Source organism: Leptonychotes weddellii, chromosome X, assembly GCF_054177405.1.
Source record: "Leptonychotes weddellii isolate Sample4059 chromosome X, ASM5417740v2, whole genome shotgun sequence".
NCBI lineage: Eukaryota > Metazoa > Chordata > Mammalia > Carnivora > Phocidae > Leptonychotes > Leptonychotes weddellii.
In genome coordinates, this window is record NC_138385.1 from 2,096,457 (window position 1) to 2,110,829 (window position 14,373).

Consider the following 14,373-nt stretch of genomic DNA (forward strand, 5'->3'; position numbering starts at 1 on the left):
GAAAGACCTAAATGTGAGACAAGAAACCATTAAAATCCTAGAGGAGAACACAGGCAGTAATCTCTTTGACATCAACCACAGCAATTTCTTACTAGATATAGCTCCTGAAGCAAGGGAAGCAAAAGCAAAAATAAACAATTGAGACTTCATCAAAATAAAAAAAAACCTTCTGCACAGTGAAGGAAACAATCAACAAAACTAAAAAGCAGTCTACAGAATGGGAGAAGATATTTGCAACACAGTATTTCTATCTTTAAAATGGTCAAGTAGTAAAAAAGGACTTCTGTTGTGAGTGGCACATGTAGGGCAGCTCCATTGCTCTTCTTGCAGAATTGACATCAAGAGATTTCAGAAGCATAATTTTTTGGTACCTGTGCAACTAGTGATTGTTGGTCCCAGTGCCCCCTCCGATAAAATAAAATACAGATTCAAGGGATACATGCACCCCAGTGTTTATAGCAGCATTATAAACAATAGCCAAACTATGGAGAGAGCCCAAATATCCATCGACTGATGAATGGGTACAGAAGATGTGGTATACATACAATGGAATATTAGTCAGCCATCAAAAAGAATGAAATCTTGCCATTTGCAGTGACATGGATGGAAAACAGATGAACATATGGGAAGGGGAAAAATAAAAAAGGAGAGAGGGAAACAAGCCATAAGAGACTCTTAAAGATAGAGAACAAACTGAGGGTCTGAGGAGTGAGATGGGTGGGGGATGGGCTAGATGGGTGATGTGTATTAAGGAGGGCACCTGTTATGATGAGCACTGGGTGTTGTATGTAAATGATGAAACACTGAATTCTATTCCAGAAACCAATATTGCACTGTATGTTAACTACCTAAAATTTAATTAAAAAAAAAAAACAGGAAAATAAATTAGCCAACTTTCACCTGAACTACTATTTGGCTCAAGAGATACTTGGAAGGTTGAGCTAAAAATAATCAGATATGGAAGGATGAGAGAGGTAAAAAGAACCATGGATGACTCAAAAATTAAACTGTCAATAACTGAGGTGGAAACAGGAACAGACACAGGCAGAGGAAAGATGAAGTTTTGATATGAGTTTAAAGGATATGTAGTACATCAGAGTCAAGATCATATTCTCTAGGAAGTTGGATAGGAAAGATAGTTCAGGAAAGAACATGGTAGATAAAGATTTTCATGTCATTAGCATTGAGGTGATACTTGAAATTGTAATATATGAGGTCAACCAGGGAGTGAGAAAAGAAGAAATCCTAGGAGAGAGCCCTGAAAAACACTAATGTTTAAAAGCAGGTAGAAGAAGAGAGTTTCTGAGGGAGGCTGAGGTGGATCAGCCAGAGAGGCTGTCAGCTGTTGAAACCCAAGGATATAATGCTTCTGGAATTGGAAAATGACCCCAGGCCTCTTTCTGTCTTCACTTGTTGCTCTGGTTTTTGGTCCTGGTGATTGGTTTTCTTTATTTTCTTGCAAGGTCAGTTATACATTTATATGGAAATTTGCTATAATTTATCCAGATATTGGTTTGTGGAGCAAGAAAGTATTTCAGAATACTAATCCACCACACTGTCAGGAGTATTCCACTGTATTTCTTTTAAAATTAAAAACAGCTGGTTACAACTTGATAAAAAACATTCATGCAAAACTTACAGCCAACATCATACTTAAATGTGAAAGACTGAATGCTTTCCCTTAAGATCAAGAACAAGACAAGGATGTCAGCTCTCACCATCTCTATTCAATGTTGTACTGAAGAGTCTAGCCAGTGCAATAAACAAAATAAAACAAGACAAAAACAAGAAATAATAGGCCATATTAGAAAGGAAGAATGATCAAAACTGTCCTTTGAAGATGACATGTTCATCTATGTAGCAAATTCTATGACTTCTACAAAGACTATTAGAACAAATAAGTGAGTTTGGCAAGATTGCAGGATACCAGATCAGTATACAAAAACCAACTGAATTTCTATATACTAACAATGAACAATTGGAAATTGAAAAAAAAATTTCCAATGTCATAAAAATATGAAATACTCAGGACCTGTGCAATGAAAACTAATAAACATCATTGAGATAAAGAATACCTTAAAAAATTGATAGATGTGTTGTGTTCACGGGATAAAAAACTCAATATTATTAAATGTCACTTATCCCCAAATTGACCTATAAATGTAATGCAATCTCAATCATAATCTTAAAAGGCATTTGTGTGGAAATTGACAAGCTAATCTTAAAGTTCCCATGGAAGTGCAAATGTCCCACAATAGCCAAACCAATTTTGGAAACAACAAAGATGTAGGAATTACTTTAGTTGATTTCAAGAGATAGTATTACAAAGCCATATTAATCAAAGCAGTGTGGTATTGGCATATAGATAGAGAAGTGGAACAGAACAGATAGTACAGAAATAGACCCACATATTATGGCCAATTGATTTTTGACAAAGGTGCAAACGCCATTCAGTAGAGAAAGTATGGTCTTTTCAACAATAAATAGCGTTGGGGCAATTGGATAACCATATGCCAAAAAAAGAAGAAAGAACTTTGACCCATACCTTGCACATATAAAAAAAAATAAGTCAAAATGAATCATAGGCCTACATGTAGAACCTAAAACTATAAAACTTCTAGAAAAAATATAAGATAAAATTGTTGAGAACTTGGGTTAGTTAAGCAAAAAATTGATAGGGTACAAAAAAGTATGATCCATAAAAGAAAATTTGGATGAATTGACCTTTATCAAAATTAAAAACTTTTACTCACTGAAAGACTCTGTTAAGAGAAGGAAAAGATGGGGCGCCTGGGTGGCTCAGTTGGTTGGGCGACTGCCTTCGGCTTGGGTCATGATCCCGGAGTCCGGGGATCGAGTCCCACATCGGGCTCCCTGTTCGGCGGGGAGTCTGCTTCTCCCTCTGACCCTACCCCCTCTTGCGCTCTCTCTTTCACTCTCTCTCTCTAATAAATAAATTTAAAAAAAAAAAAAAGAGAGAAGGAAAAGATAAGACACAGAATTGGAGAAAATATTTGCAAATCGTATATCTGAGAATGGACTTATATATAGAATGTATAAAGTACTCTTATAATTCAATGATAAGAAGACAAACAACCCAATGAATAAAATGAGTAAAAGATTTGAAAAGACATTTCACCAAAGAAGATATGTTGATGGCAAATAAGCACATGAAAAGATGCTAAATATCATTAGTCATTAATTAAATGCAAATTAGAACCCCAATAAGATGTATATACCCACTCACTAGAATGGCTAACATTCAAAGACCAATTACAACAAGTGTTGGCAAGGATCTGGAACAAGTGGGACACTCATATATTGCTTTGGGGAATATCAAATGGTACAACCACTTTGGAAAATATTTCATCAGTTTCTTTAAAAGTTAAAGAAACATACATCTACCATACTACTAGGCATATGACTCCTAGGCATACTACTCCTAGGTATTTACCCAAGTAACTAAAAGATCTGTTGACTCAAGACTTGTAACAAATGCTAACAGTAACCTTATTTGTAATAAAAAACTGGAATGGACAATCCAGATGTCCATCAACAAGTGAATGAATAAACAAATTGTGGTACATACATAAAATGGAATACTACTCAGCAATAAAAATAACTATTGATACATGCTACAGCATGGGTGAAACTCAATATAATTATGCTGAGTGAAAAAAGCTAGACAAAAAGAGTACATGCTGCAATGATTCTATTTATATAAAATGCAAACTAGTCAATAGTGACAGAAAGCAGATCAATGTTTGTCTGGGGATTGGGTTATGGGGAGGTATGGAAAGGAAGGGTTTTAGGAGAATGAGGAAAACTTTTGAGGGTAATGGATATGTTCACTATCTTCATTGTGGTGATGATTTCATAGTACATATATATATGTACATATGTCAAAACTTAAATCAAATATTTAAATATGCATATTTAATTGCATGTCAATTAAACCTCAATAAAGCTATTAAAAACAATCGATTAAAAAAGATATACATATTTAAAAAGTAGGGTCCCACAGACTGGCTACTTGGAACACAAACTTACAGATTTGTGTTAATCTTCACTTTATCTTACCTTTCCAATCTCAGGCAAACTTCTATGAATTCACTACTCAAGTTTTACAGATGGATACTCTCACCCCAGCAACTCTGCCTCTATGAAAAGACCTTCCAGGGCACCTGAGTGGCTCAGTCAGTTAAGTGTCCAAGTCTTGATTTTGGCTCAGGTCACAATCTCAGGGTCCTGGGATTGAGCCCCGCATTGGACTCCACACTGAGCCGGGAGTCTGCTTGAGAATTCTCTCCCTCTCCCTCAGCCTCTTGCTCCCCCACCAAAATAAATAAATAAATCTTTAAAAAAAGAAAGAGAAAACTTTCCATATTTACTCTTTTCTCTGTCCCTATGAATTTAGATTCATTCAAGAAATTTTTATCAGTGCTTTTTAATTTAACTATAAAACAACATCAGAAAAAACAAGTGAAGTACTATACAAGATGAATGCAGGCACAAGCTGTAGCATTTTTTTTTTTTTGCAATGATGATATCAGAAATCCAAGTGAAAACTGTTTAAATGTTACAGATAAAATGACTAGAGATGCATAAATTGGATGACTTCTTTTATGAACACAATCTTAAAATATGACCCCTTCTTACTCTTAGAAGCTCATTCTCATTTGGTCTATTTTAATCCTCCCAACTTATTTTAAAGCTGACATCATAACCACTTTACTCTGAGTATTATAATGGCTTTTGGCCAAAAGCAATACAATCTTGATGTGATTAGAATATCAGGAAAATGTTCTAATAAAGAAAATGGTCAAACAGCAGAGCTGTCAGAGGGACTCACTGATAGAGTCCCTTCCTTCCCCAACTTTTGAGGATTCTATAACCTCTTACACTACATGGGTTCTTAACGTGGAGTCTGATCACTACTTGAGAATGCAGGCAAATTTTTAAAATTTCTGGAGGAAAAGTTCAAATTTTTCATCATTTTGTTCCCTTCCTTTGTGAGCTATGCCCAGGTCATACTCTCTATTCCAAATCTAAATTATTCATGGACTCATCCTTTTATGAATATAAGGAGAAAGAGAAATTGAGAGAGAGAGAAAGAGAGAGAGAGGAGTTCTGTGGACTTCCTATTTGAAGACACAGCTGTGGCATTTGAAATCAACAGGCCTGGGTCTAGTTCTGATTCTGTCTTGTACCGTGTGTGTGACTTTAGTCAAGTGCCCTCCCTTAATCTTGACCTGTTTTGTTATCCTTTCAAATTAAGAGGTTGAATTAGATGGTTGCTAAGAGCCTTCTCTTCCAGTTCCAACTTTTTGGGGTCCTATGTTCTAAGGAAGGGTTTAACCTTGATTTTACTTCCAGTTCCCCAGGTCTTTGGTGTTTCCCTCTCCTCTGCCAAAGATCTGCATCAGAGTGATATATTTGTCGAGTTATATTGGCTTCTAACCTCAGTTAGTACCATTGTTCTGCATGGCAAAGACAGGGCTATAACAATGACAAGGACTGTTTCCTTTTCCTTTGAGGCTACAGGGTCTGAGGCACTGTCCTATCATTCACATTCTCTGATAGGGGGTAAAACTTGGATTCCATGATGGCTTGCTCCACAACCATATCCCAACTCCCTGTACTCGATCAATTCACCATTTAGCAAGTTGTGGTCACTCTTGTCATAGGACATCAAGTCAATAAGAGCCCTTAGAAATCACCTAGTCCATCACTCTCTCCACCCTCTCCACAATCACCCCATTGTTTTCCAGATATGTGTAAGGATAAGGGGAGGGAAGGGACTTGCATAAAGCCACACATGGAATTTACAGATCAGGATGAAAACCTAGGGGCTCTGACTCCATGTTCAGTGCTATTTCCACAGCACTTTGTTCTCAATCATATTGCCAGGCATAATACCATATTTTATCTGGTTATTCATTCATTCTTTTATTAAAAACAATCATGAGCCACTATTATGTGCCAAACACTGTGCTTGCTGCTGGGGAAAACGCTGACAGGAGCAAGCCATTTCTGTCCTAGAGTATTCCCAGCCTATAGAACAAGGTAGTTTCTTGTAGTACTGACAGGCTTAGGGCAACAGAACAAGTTGATTATCATCATTTCCATTATTGTCACCACCAAGCACCCACCCACCTGCACTTAGCTAACTGTGGTCTAAAATGCTTTGAAACACAAGCAATACATAGCATTTCACACCACTTTGTTGATTCACTTGAATGCCCAAGCATTCACTGAGCACCTGCTGATTCAATCCTAACATAGATGGAATTAATCATCAAAAGTGAAATCTCAGATTCCCACAGTGTTTGCTATGAAAATTAATTTTATATTAACCATGAGCATCCTTTGCAACGGTCATTTTCATATTGTATTTGATTTTCGCAACTGTGTAAACTGGGAGGTTGAAAATTATTATCTCCAATTTACAGAAGCTCAAAGTGTCTCAGATGTGCTAGAGCCGAAGCTCTTGATTTCTACTCCCTTATAATTCTCTGTCTATATTTTTCAATGAAACTACCACATAGAGCAGTTTGTTTTCATTTAAGAAATGTGAAAAACAATGCAATTAGCTAAGAAACACAGTTCTCTGCTTTGGCAAAAGAAATCTTCCAGAAGAGGAACTGTATTTTAGGGATGAGATTCCAAGAGAATTATACACAAAGGAATGGGTACAAATAACAAGGACCAAGTTCAGGAAATAAAGGATGCAGGAGATACCTGGAAAAGTTCCCAGTTTGTGGTATGCATCAGGCCAAGGCCTAGTGGAAATAAAAGGAGTGACAAACTGGTGCCAGAGAGCCAGGGTGAGTGCAAGTTCTAGAAAGGAAGTAAAGGTGGGAAGAAGCAGGCAAGTGTCATGAGCAAGTGTCCTCTCTGGCAAGGGGAAAATGGAGGGAGGAACAAGCAAATCAGCAATAGTTGGACAGAGGAGTCATTGTCTTCTGGGACTTTAACTCACATTCAAATATACTTGCTGGCAAAAGACATGGGACGGGAGGGAGGAGAGTGATTGATGCTGTCTGTTGATGAATTTACAGCCCACGGTGTATGTGATGCAGAGACATAATTCAGATGTAGTCTCAGTTGGCCTCTCTCTTGAGAGTTTCTAATCTTGGGCAAAACTCTGTCTGAGCATGATTCCAGTAGTTAAAGATAGGCATTTTGCAACCACGATCGCTATGGCTCCTGGATGCAAGCCAAAGACATCATCTGGTGCTCATCTGCACACAGTGATCTCTTCCTGTGTTGAGGGGAAGCTGGTGGTGATGGACATACTAACACATGGTATGCCTGCACACTACACTTGATGGTAGCAGCTGAAGTGAGCCTTTTAAAACCAAAGTCCCATTAGAAGGACTCTCTGCAGTGACTAAGTGGGTGGACTTTGGGGCCAGATTACCTGGTTTTGCAGCCTGGCTCTTCCACATATTAGTTGTGTAGCCTTGGACAACTTGCCTAGCCTTGCCTGCCTCACTTTCCTTGTTTGAAAAATATCAATGGTAATAGTACCTATTTGCCAGAGGAATGCTGTGAGGATTAAATATGTTGGTATCTGTAAAGTCTACATATGAGTTTTTTTTATCATTGTTATGTCACTTCTTCACTCAAAACTGCAATGGTTTTGTAGTTTTGTCCCTCAAAGTAAAAGCCAAAATTCTTACAATGGCCGTGTAAAGCCCTACACAATCTGGCTTCCATCACCTCTCTGCCCTCTCCTCCTACTACTCTCTCCTTGGTTCACTCAGCTCCAGTCATGTTGGCCTCCTTCCTGGTCCTCTAACATGCCAGGAATGCCCCTGCCTCAAGGCCTTGTCACTGGCTGGTCACTCTGCCTGGATCTTCAATGCAAACTTCCTCGCCTCCTTCAAGTCCCCGTTCCAATGTCAGATGCTCAATGAGGCTTACCCTGACCATCTGGCTCAAAGTTGCAGCTCCACCCCCAACACTCCTGATACTTTTAATTCTGTGTTGTTCTTTTCTTAAATAGCACTTATTATCTTCTAACATGCTAAGTAATTTAGTTATTATATTTATCATTTATTGTCTGTTTCCTATTGGAAGGGAAGCTCCACAGGGCAGGAAACTTTGTCTGTTTTGTTCATTGTTGCATCTCAAGCATTCAGAGCGGTGCCCAGCACAAATCAAGTGCTCAATAAATATTTGTTGAATAAATGAATGAATTGTGGTTTAAGGATTTTCAAGGTGTTGACTACACTTGATTTTCAGTCTTTGTGTGGCCTTGTTTTCTCCCTTTAGATCTTTGGATGCACAGAACCAAATTGATCATACTCCATAGTTCAAAGCACACCAATGTCATTGAATGGTGTGGGTGCCCTTTGTTTTATTTTCTTCTATTGTTTTCCATTTCATTTCCCATCCCCTTTCCAATTTCTCTTCTTAGCCCACTCTTGTGTATTTAGTGTATGTCCTTCCAATCCAATTTCCATATGAGTGTTTAGATGTATATCATTGAAAAAAATCATAGCATTGCTGTATTTAATTGAAAAAAATAACATTGTATTTTAAATATCCATTCATTCCTTTCCCTTTTCTTCCCTTTTTTCATGCAACATTATATTTTGAAGTCTACCTTCTGGTTGCACATAAACGTAATTTCTTATTTGTAACTATTGCTTACTACTCCACATACCTAATGATGGAGATCAAGGATACTCCTGTCCTTATTCTCCAAAACACCATTTCATGAAACACTTTTTTACATGTCTACTTTTGGATCTTGGTGTATAATCCCAGGTACAGTGTTGCCTATCATACCCTTTGCTCATTTTCTTAATGGAATTCCTGTCTTTCATTTACTCACTGGAAGAGGTTTCTTGTCCATCCTAGATATTATTCCTTTGTTTTTAGACATGACAAATATCTTTCTCACCCTTCAGTTAACTTTGTCTATGGTGTCTACTGTTGAAAATAAATCTTTAATTTTGACATAGCCAAATCCATTGCTTTTTTTTACCTTGCTGTTTGTGCTTTTGGAGGTTTAAGAACTCCCCTATGTTGAGGTCTGAGATATACTTCTTAGTTTGCTGAAGCTGCCTCACCAGGGTGTCCCAGGAACCCTCAGCCCTTTCCCATCTTAGTTCCAGCTACCCTCTAGGGTACCTCTTGTATGAAATACACTGGGACCCCTGGCCTACATCCTGTATTGGCTCCAGTTGCCCTGCCAGGGTGCCACCAGTGTGGAGTGACCCAGAACACCCCAGCCCATGCTGGTCTTGGCACCAGTTGCCCTGTCAGGACATCCCCTGTATTGAGCACCCATCAGCAATCAGCTGATTTTTCAGCAGAAAATTTGCAGGCCAGAAGAAAGTGGCATGATATATTCAAAGTGCTGAAAGAAAAAAAAACCTACAACCAAGAATACTCTACCCAGCAAGATTATCATTCAGCAAGGCTAAGCAAGTTGTCCAAGGCTACACAGCTAAGCTAAGCTACACAGCTTAAAGAAGTGCATCCTCACTAAACCAGCCTTACAAAAAATGTTAAAGGGATTTCTTAAATAGAAAAAAAAAAAACGGCCATAATTAGAAGTAAGAAAATTATGAATAAAAAGATGTAAAATATGACAACATATACATAAAACATAGAGGGGGGAATAAAAAGGAAGTTATTTTAGAATGTGTTCTAATTCAGTTGCCCTTGGAAACATGTATGAACTAATGCATGATTCGCATATCAGCAAGTTACCCAAGGGTAAGCACAGTGCCAAAGGTTTGGGCAAAACTACCCCTGACCCTTCTGCTAGTCTATGGATGGATTGTGGATGGTGTAGAAGTTCCTATGGATGGTGTAGAAGTTCTTTTTGGGACTGGGATTTCATCTGGTGTTAACAACATCTGTCTGCTGCATAATGAGTACATTGTCTACAACATAACTCAGGTAAGTCTGAAGTACCTGCTTAAGCTGAAGCTCAACTTTAAGACGTCCCTGAAGTGAACTCAGGGCTGTAGCTAAGGCAAATTCCAGTCACTGATATGAATGTGCCTGGCATTCTCATTGCTCACTGACCAGGCAGAGACCACTGCACAGCTGCTGAGAGATCATACCTTCACTAAATCTCCTTAGAAAGGATTTTCTATGAATGTTTTGTCCTGTGTTAAACGATTTCCCCCAGCTTTTCGAATCCCTTGTTTGGGTTGGTCTGGGAGTGGAGATGGGGTGTGGGGTCCTCCTGCCAGCCAGAACCCTGGTGAGGACAACTGACAATAGAGGAAAAGTTGGGGAGAGGGTTTGGTCTAGACTAGTCCTGTGGGAAGAACCACACATGTCAGAACATCTGCCTTACTGGCTTCCCCAGGGAAGGAAAAACTAATCTTCCACCCTTCTTTCTAAGTGTTCACCTTTAGTTTTGGTTTTGGAAAAGTGTTAAGCATTTATTTTGAGGTAAAAATAGAAATTAATTTCATACTACTTAAAAAATAGAATGTATTCTAACTTAAGTAACCATCAACTTAATATAGACTGCTATATACTTAAGATGTTATATGTCAATCTCATGGTAACCACAAATCAGAAACCTATAATAGGTACACAAAAAACAAAAGAAAGAAAGCCAAGCAAATCACTACAGAAAGTCATAATCATAAGGAAAGAGGAGCAAGAAAAGAAAGGAAGAGAGAATAACTACCAAAGCAGTCAGAAAACGATTAACAAAATGGCAATAAATATATACCTATCAATAATTACTTTACATGTAAATGGTCTAAATGGTCCAATCAAAAGTCATAGGGTGCCAGAATGGATAAAAGAACAAGACCATCTATATGCTGCCTACAAGAGACTCACTTCAGAACTAAAAACATATATAGATTAAAAATGAAAAGATGAAAAAAGATATTTCATGCAAATGTGAATGAAAAAAAAGCCAGGGTAGCAATACTTACATGAGACAAAATAGACTTTAAAATGAAGACTATAACAAGAGACAAAGAAATGCAATGCATAATGATACAGGGGGTCAATCCAACAAGAGGATATAACAATTGTAAATATTTATGCACCCAATATTGGAGCACCTAAATACATAAAGCAAATGTTAACAGATATAAAAGGAGAAATTGACACTAATATATTAATAGTAGGGGACTTTAACACCCCACTTACATCAATGGATAGATCATCCAGGCAGAAAATCAATAAAGAAACAGTGTCTTTGAACAACACATTAGACTAGTTGGATTTAACAGATATATACAGAACATTCCATCCAAAAACAACAGAATGCACATTCTTTTTAAGTGCACATGGAATATTCTCCAGGATAGATCACATGTTAGGCCACAAAACAAGTCTCAATAAATTTAACAATACTGAAATAATATCATGCATTTTTCTAACCACAAATAGAAATCGACTGCAAGAAAAAACTGGAAAAACCACAAACATGTGGAGGCTAAACAACATGGTACTAAACAGCCAATGGGTCAACAAAGAAATCAAAGAGGAAATTAAAAACACATGGAGACAGTAAAATGAGAACAGTCCAAAACCTCTGGGTTGCAGTGCAAGCAGTGCTAAGAGGCAAATTTGTAATGATACAGCCTACCTCAAGAAACAAGAAAAATCTCAAATAAGAAATCTAATCTTATACTGAAAGGAACTAAAAAAAGCAGAACAAAGCCCAAGATGAATAGAGGGAAGTAAATAATAAAGATCAGAGCAGAAATAAAAGAAATAGAGACAAAAAAAAAAATCAGTGAAACCAAGAGCTGTTTTTTTTTGAAAAGATAAACAAAAGGGACAAAACTTTAGCCAGACTCAAGGATAAAAAAGAGAAAGGTCCCAAATTTAAAAAATCAGAAACAAAAGAGAAGTGACAAAAAACACCACAGAAATACAGAGAATTCCAAAGGATACTACAAAAATTATATGCCAAGAAATTGGGCAGCCTTAGAAGAAATGGATAAATTTCTAGAAACATACAATCTTCCAAAAGTGAACCAGGAAGAAATGGAAAATCTGAATAGACCAATTACTACTAATGGAACTGAATTGGTAATAAAAAGAAAGAAAAAAACTCCCAAAGAACAAAAATTCAGGACCAGATGGATTCACAGGTGAATTCTACCAAACATTTAAAGAACAGTTAATACTTATTCTCCTCAAACTATTCCAAAAAATAGAAGGGGAAGGAAAGCTTCTAAATATATTTGAAAAGGGCAGCATTACCCTGATACCAAAACCAAAGACACTACAAGAAAAGAGAAAACTACAGGCCAACATGCCTGGTGAACATAAATGCAAAAATCCTCAACAAAATATTAGCAAACCACATTCAACAATATATTAAAAGGATCATTCACCACAATCAAATGAGATTTATTCTGGGCATGCAAGGATGGTTTAATATCCACAAATCAATCAACAGGGTACACTGCATCAACAAATTAAAGGATGAAAATTTTATAATCATCTCAATAGATGCAGAAAAAACATTTGACAAAATTCAACATCTGTTCATGATAAAAACTCGCAACAAAGTGGGTTTAAAGGAAACATACCTCAACATAATAAAGGCCATATGTGAAAAACCTACAGCTGACACCATACTCAACAGAGAAAAACTGAGAGCTTTTCCTCTAAGATCAGGGACAAGACAAGGATGTCCATTCTCACCAGTTTTATTCAACATAGTACTGGAAGTCTTAGCAATCAGATAAGAAAAAGAAATAAAAGGCATCCAAATTGACAAGGAAGAAGTAAAACTTTCACTATTTGCAGGTGACATAATAATATACATAGAAAACTGTTAAGAATCCACCAAAACACTGCAAGTAATAAATGAATTCAGTAAAGTTGTAAGAATCAAAATTAATACCCAGAAATTGGTAGCATTTCCATACACCATTAATGAAATAGCAGAAAGACAAAAAATGATAAGGCACAAAACTGTAAATATGGACACAACCTAAGTATCCATCAATTAATGGATTAGTAAAAGCAAATTATTTAGAGATGTGGTGGAAGTCTTCTGGTGAGAAGATAATCAGATAGGAATGTTCGAAAGTTTCCTTCTCAGGAGCAGGACTGGGGTCACATAGAAGACTACTGCTTTGCATTATTAAATCTGTATATTGTTTGATTTTTAAAATTTGAATATTTGTTTTTTAAGAAGGCAAATCTGGCCAAGTCACACCATAGCTATAATAGTTTTCAAAGTTGCCTTCATTCTCTCATTCACTTCTTTCTCTTTGCTTTTGTTTTTTGGATATAGCACTCTTATGACCATATATATTACATACCTTTATAAATACTTCTCTATCTACTTTCATTACAGAATGACTATCACATTCATTGCCTTAAATAAAACTGTTTGCAGTGTAGCAAGCAGTTATCATGCTTATGAAAATATTTATTGCATGTTTTATTTTTATTTTAAATATTAATTCATTTTTAAATTAAAATATAACTGACATATTGTGGAAGTTTAAGGTGTGTAGCATGTTGATTTGATGAATTTCTATATTGCAATATGATTACTACAGTATCTTTAACACCTCTATCACATCACACAATTATCATTTCTTTTTTTGCAGTGAGAACAGTTAAGATTTAATCTCTTAGCATCTTTAATGTTTACAATATAGTATTGTTGACTATAATCACTATGTTGTACATTAGATCTCCAGAACTTAATCATCTCCTAGTTGCAAGTTTGCACCCTTTAACAACACCTCCCCAATTTCCCCATGCCCTAGCTCCTGGCAACTACTGTTCTACTCTGTTTCTACAAGTTTGGCTTTTTAGCTTCTACATATAAGTGATATCATATAATATTTGTCTTTGTTTGGCTGATCTCACTAAGCATAATGCCCTCAAGGACCATCCATTTTGTTGCAAATGCAAGATTTCCTTTTTTCCTCATGACTGAATAATACGTCATTGTCTACATACATACCACATCTTCATTATCCACTCATTAATTGATGGATACTTAGGTTGTGTCCATATATTGGCTATTTTGAATAAAAATGCAATAAATATGGTAGTGCAGATATCTCTTCAAGATTTTGTTTTCATTTTCTTTGGATAAATACCCAGAAGTGAGATTGCTGGATCTTATGGTAATTCTATTTTTAATTTTTTGAAAACCTCCATATTGTTTTCCATAATGGTTGTACTGATTTACATTCTTACCAACAAAGCAAAAGTGTTCCCTTTTCTCTAGATCCTTGCCAACACTTATTATCTTTTGTCTTTTTGATAATAGCCATTCTAACAGATATGATGTGATATCTCACTGTGGTTTTGATTTGCATTCCCCAGATAAATAGTGATATTTAGCACCTTTTTACACACCTGTTGGCCATTTGTGTGTCGTATTTTTTTTTT

The 14,373-nt window shown here is 36.6% G+C and overlaps 1 protein-coding gene and 1 non-coding gene across 2 annotated transcripts in view; both read left to right on the plus strand.

Moving 5' to 3' along the window:
• The first annotated feature begins 272 nt into the window (after positions 1-272).
• Positions 273-406, plus strand: LOC115942012 (U11 spliceosomal RNA). Its single transcript, XR_004076675.1, has one exon. It is a non-coding gene; the product is annotated as a U11 spliceosomal RNA (small nuclear RNA).
• A 6,282-nt stretch (positions 407-6,688) lies between these two features.
• Positions 6,689-14,373, plus strand: part of GABRA3 (gamma-aminobutyric acid type A receptor subunit alpha3) — a 369,246-nt gene continuing 361,561 nt past the window's right edge. The window contains exons 1-2 of the mRNA XM_081809297.1: positions 6,689-6,827; positions 9,722-9,921. Of these exons, the coding sequence (XP_081665423.1) occupies positions 6,689-6,827; positions 9,722-9,921 (339 nt within the window). The remainder of the gene's footprint in view (positions 6,828-9,721; positions 9,922-14,373) is intronic.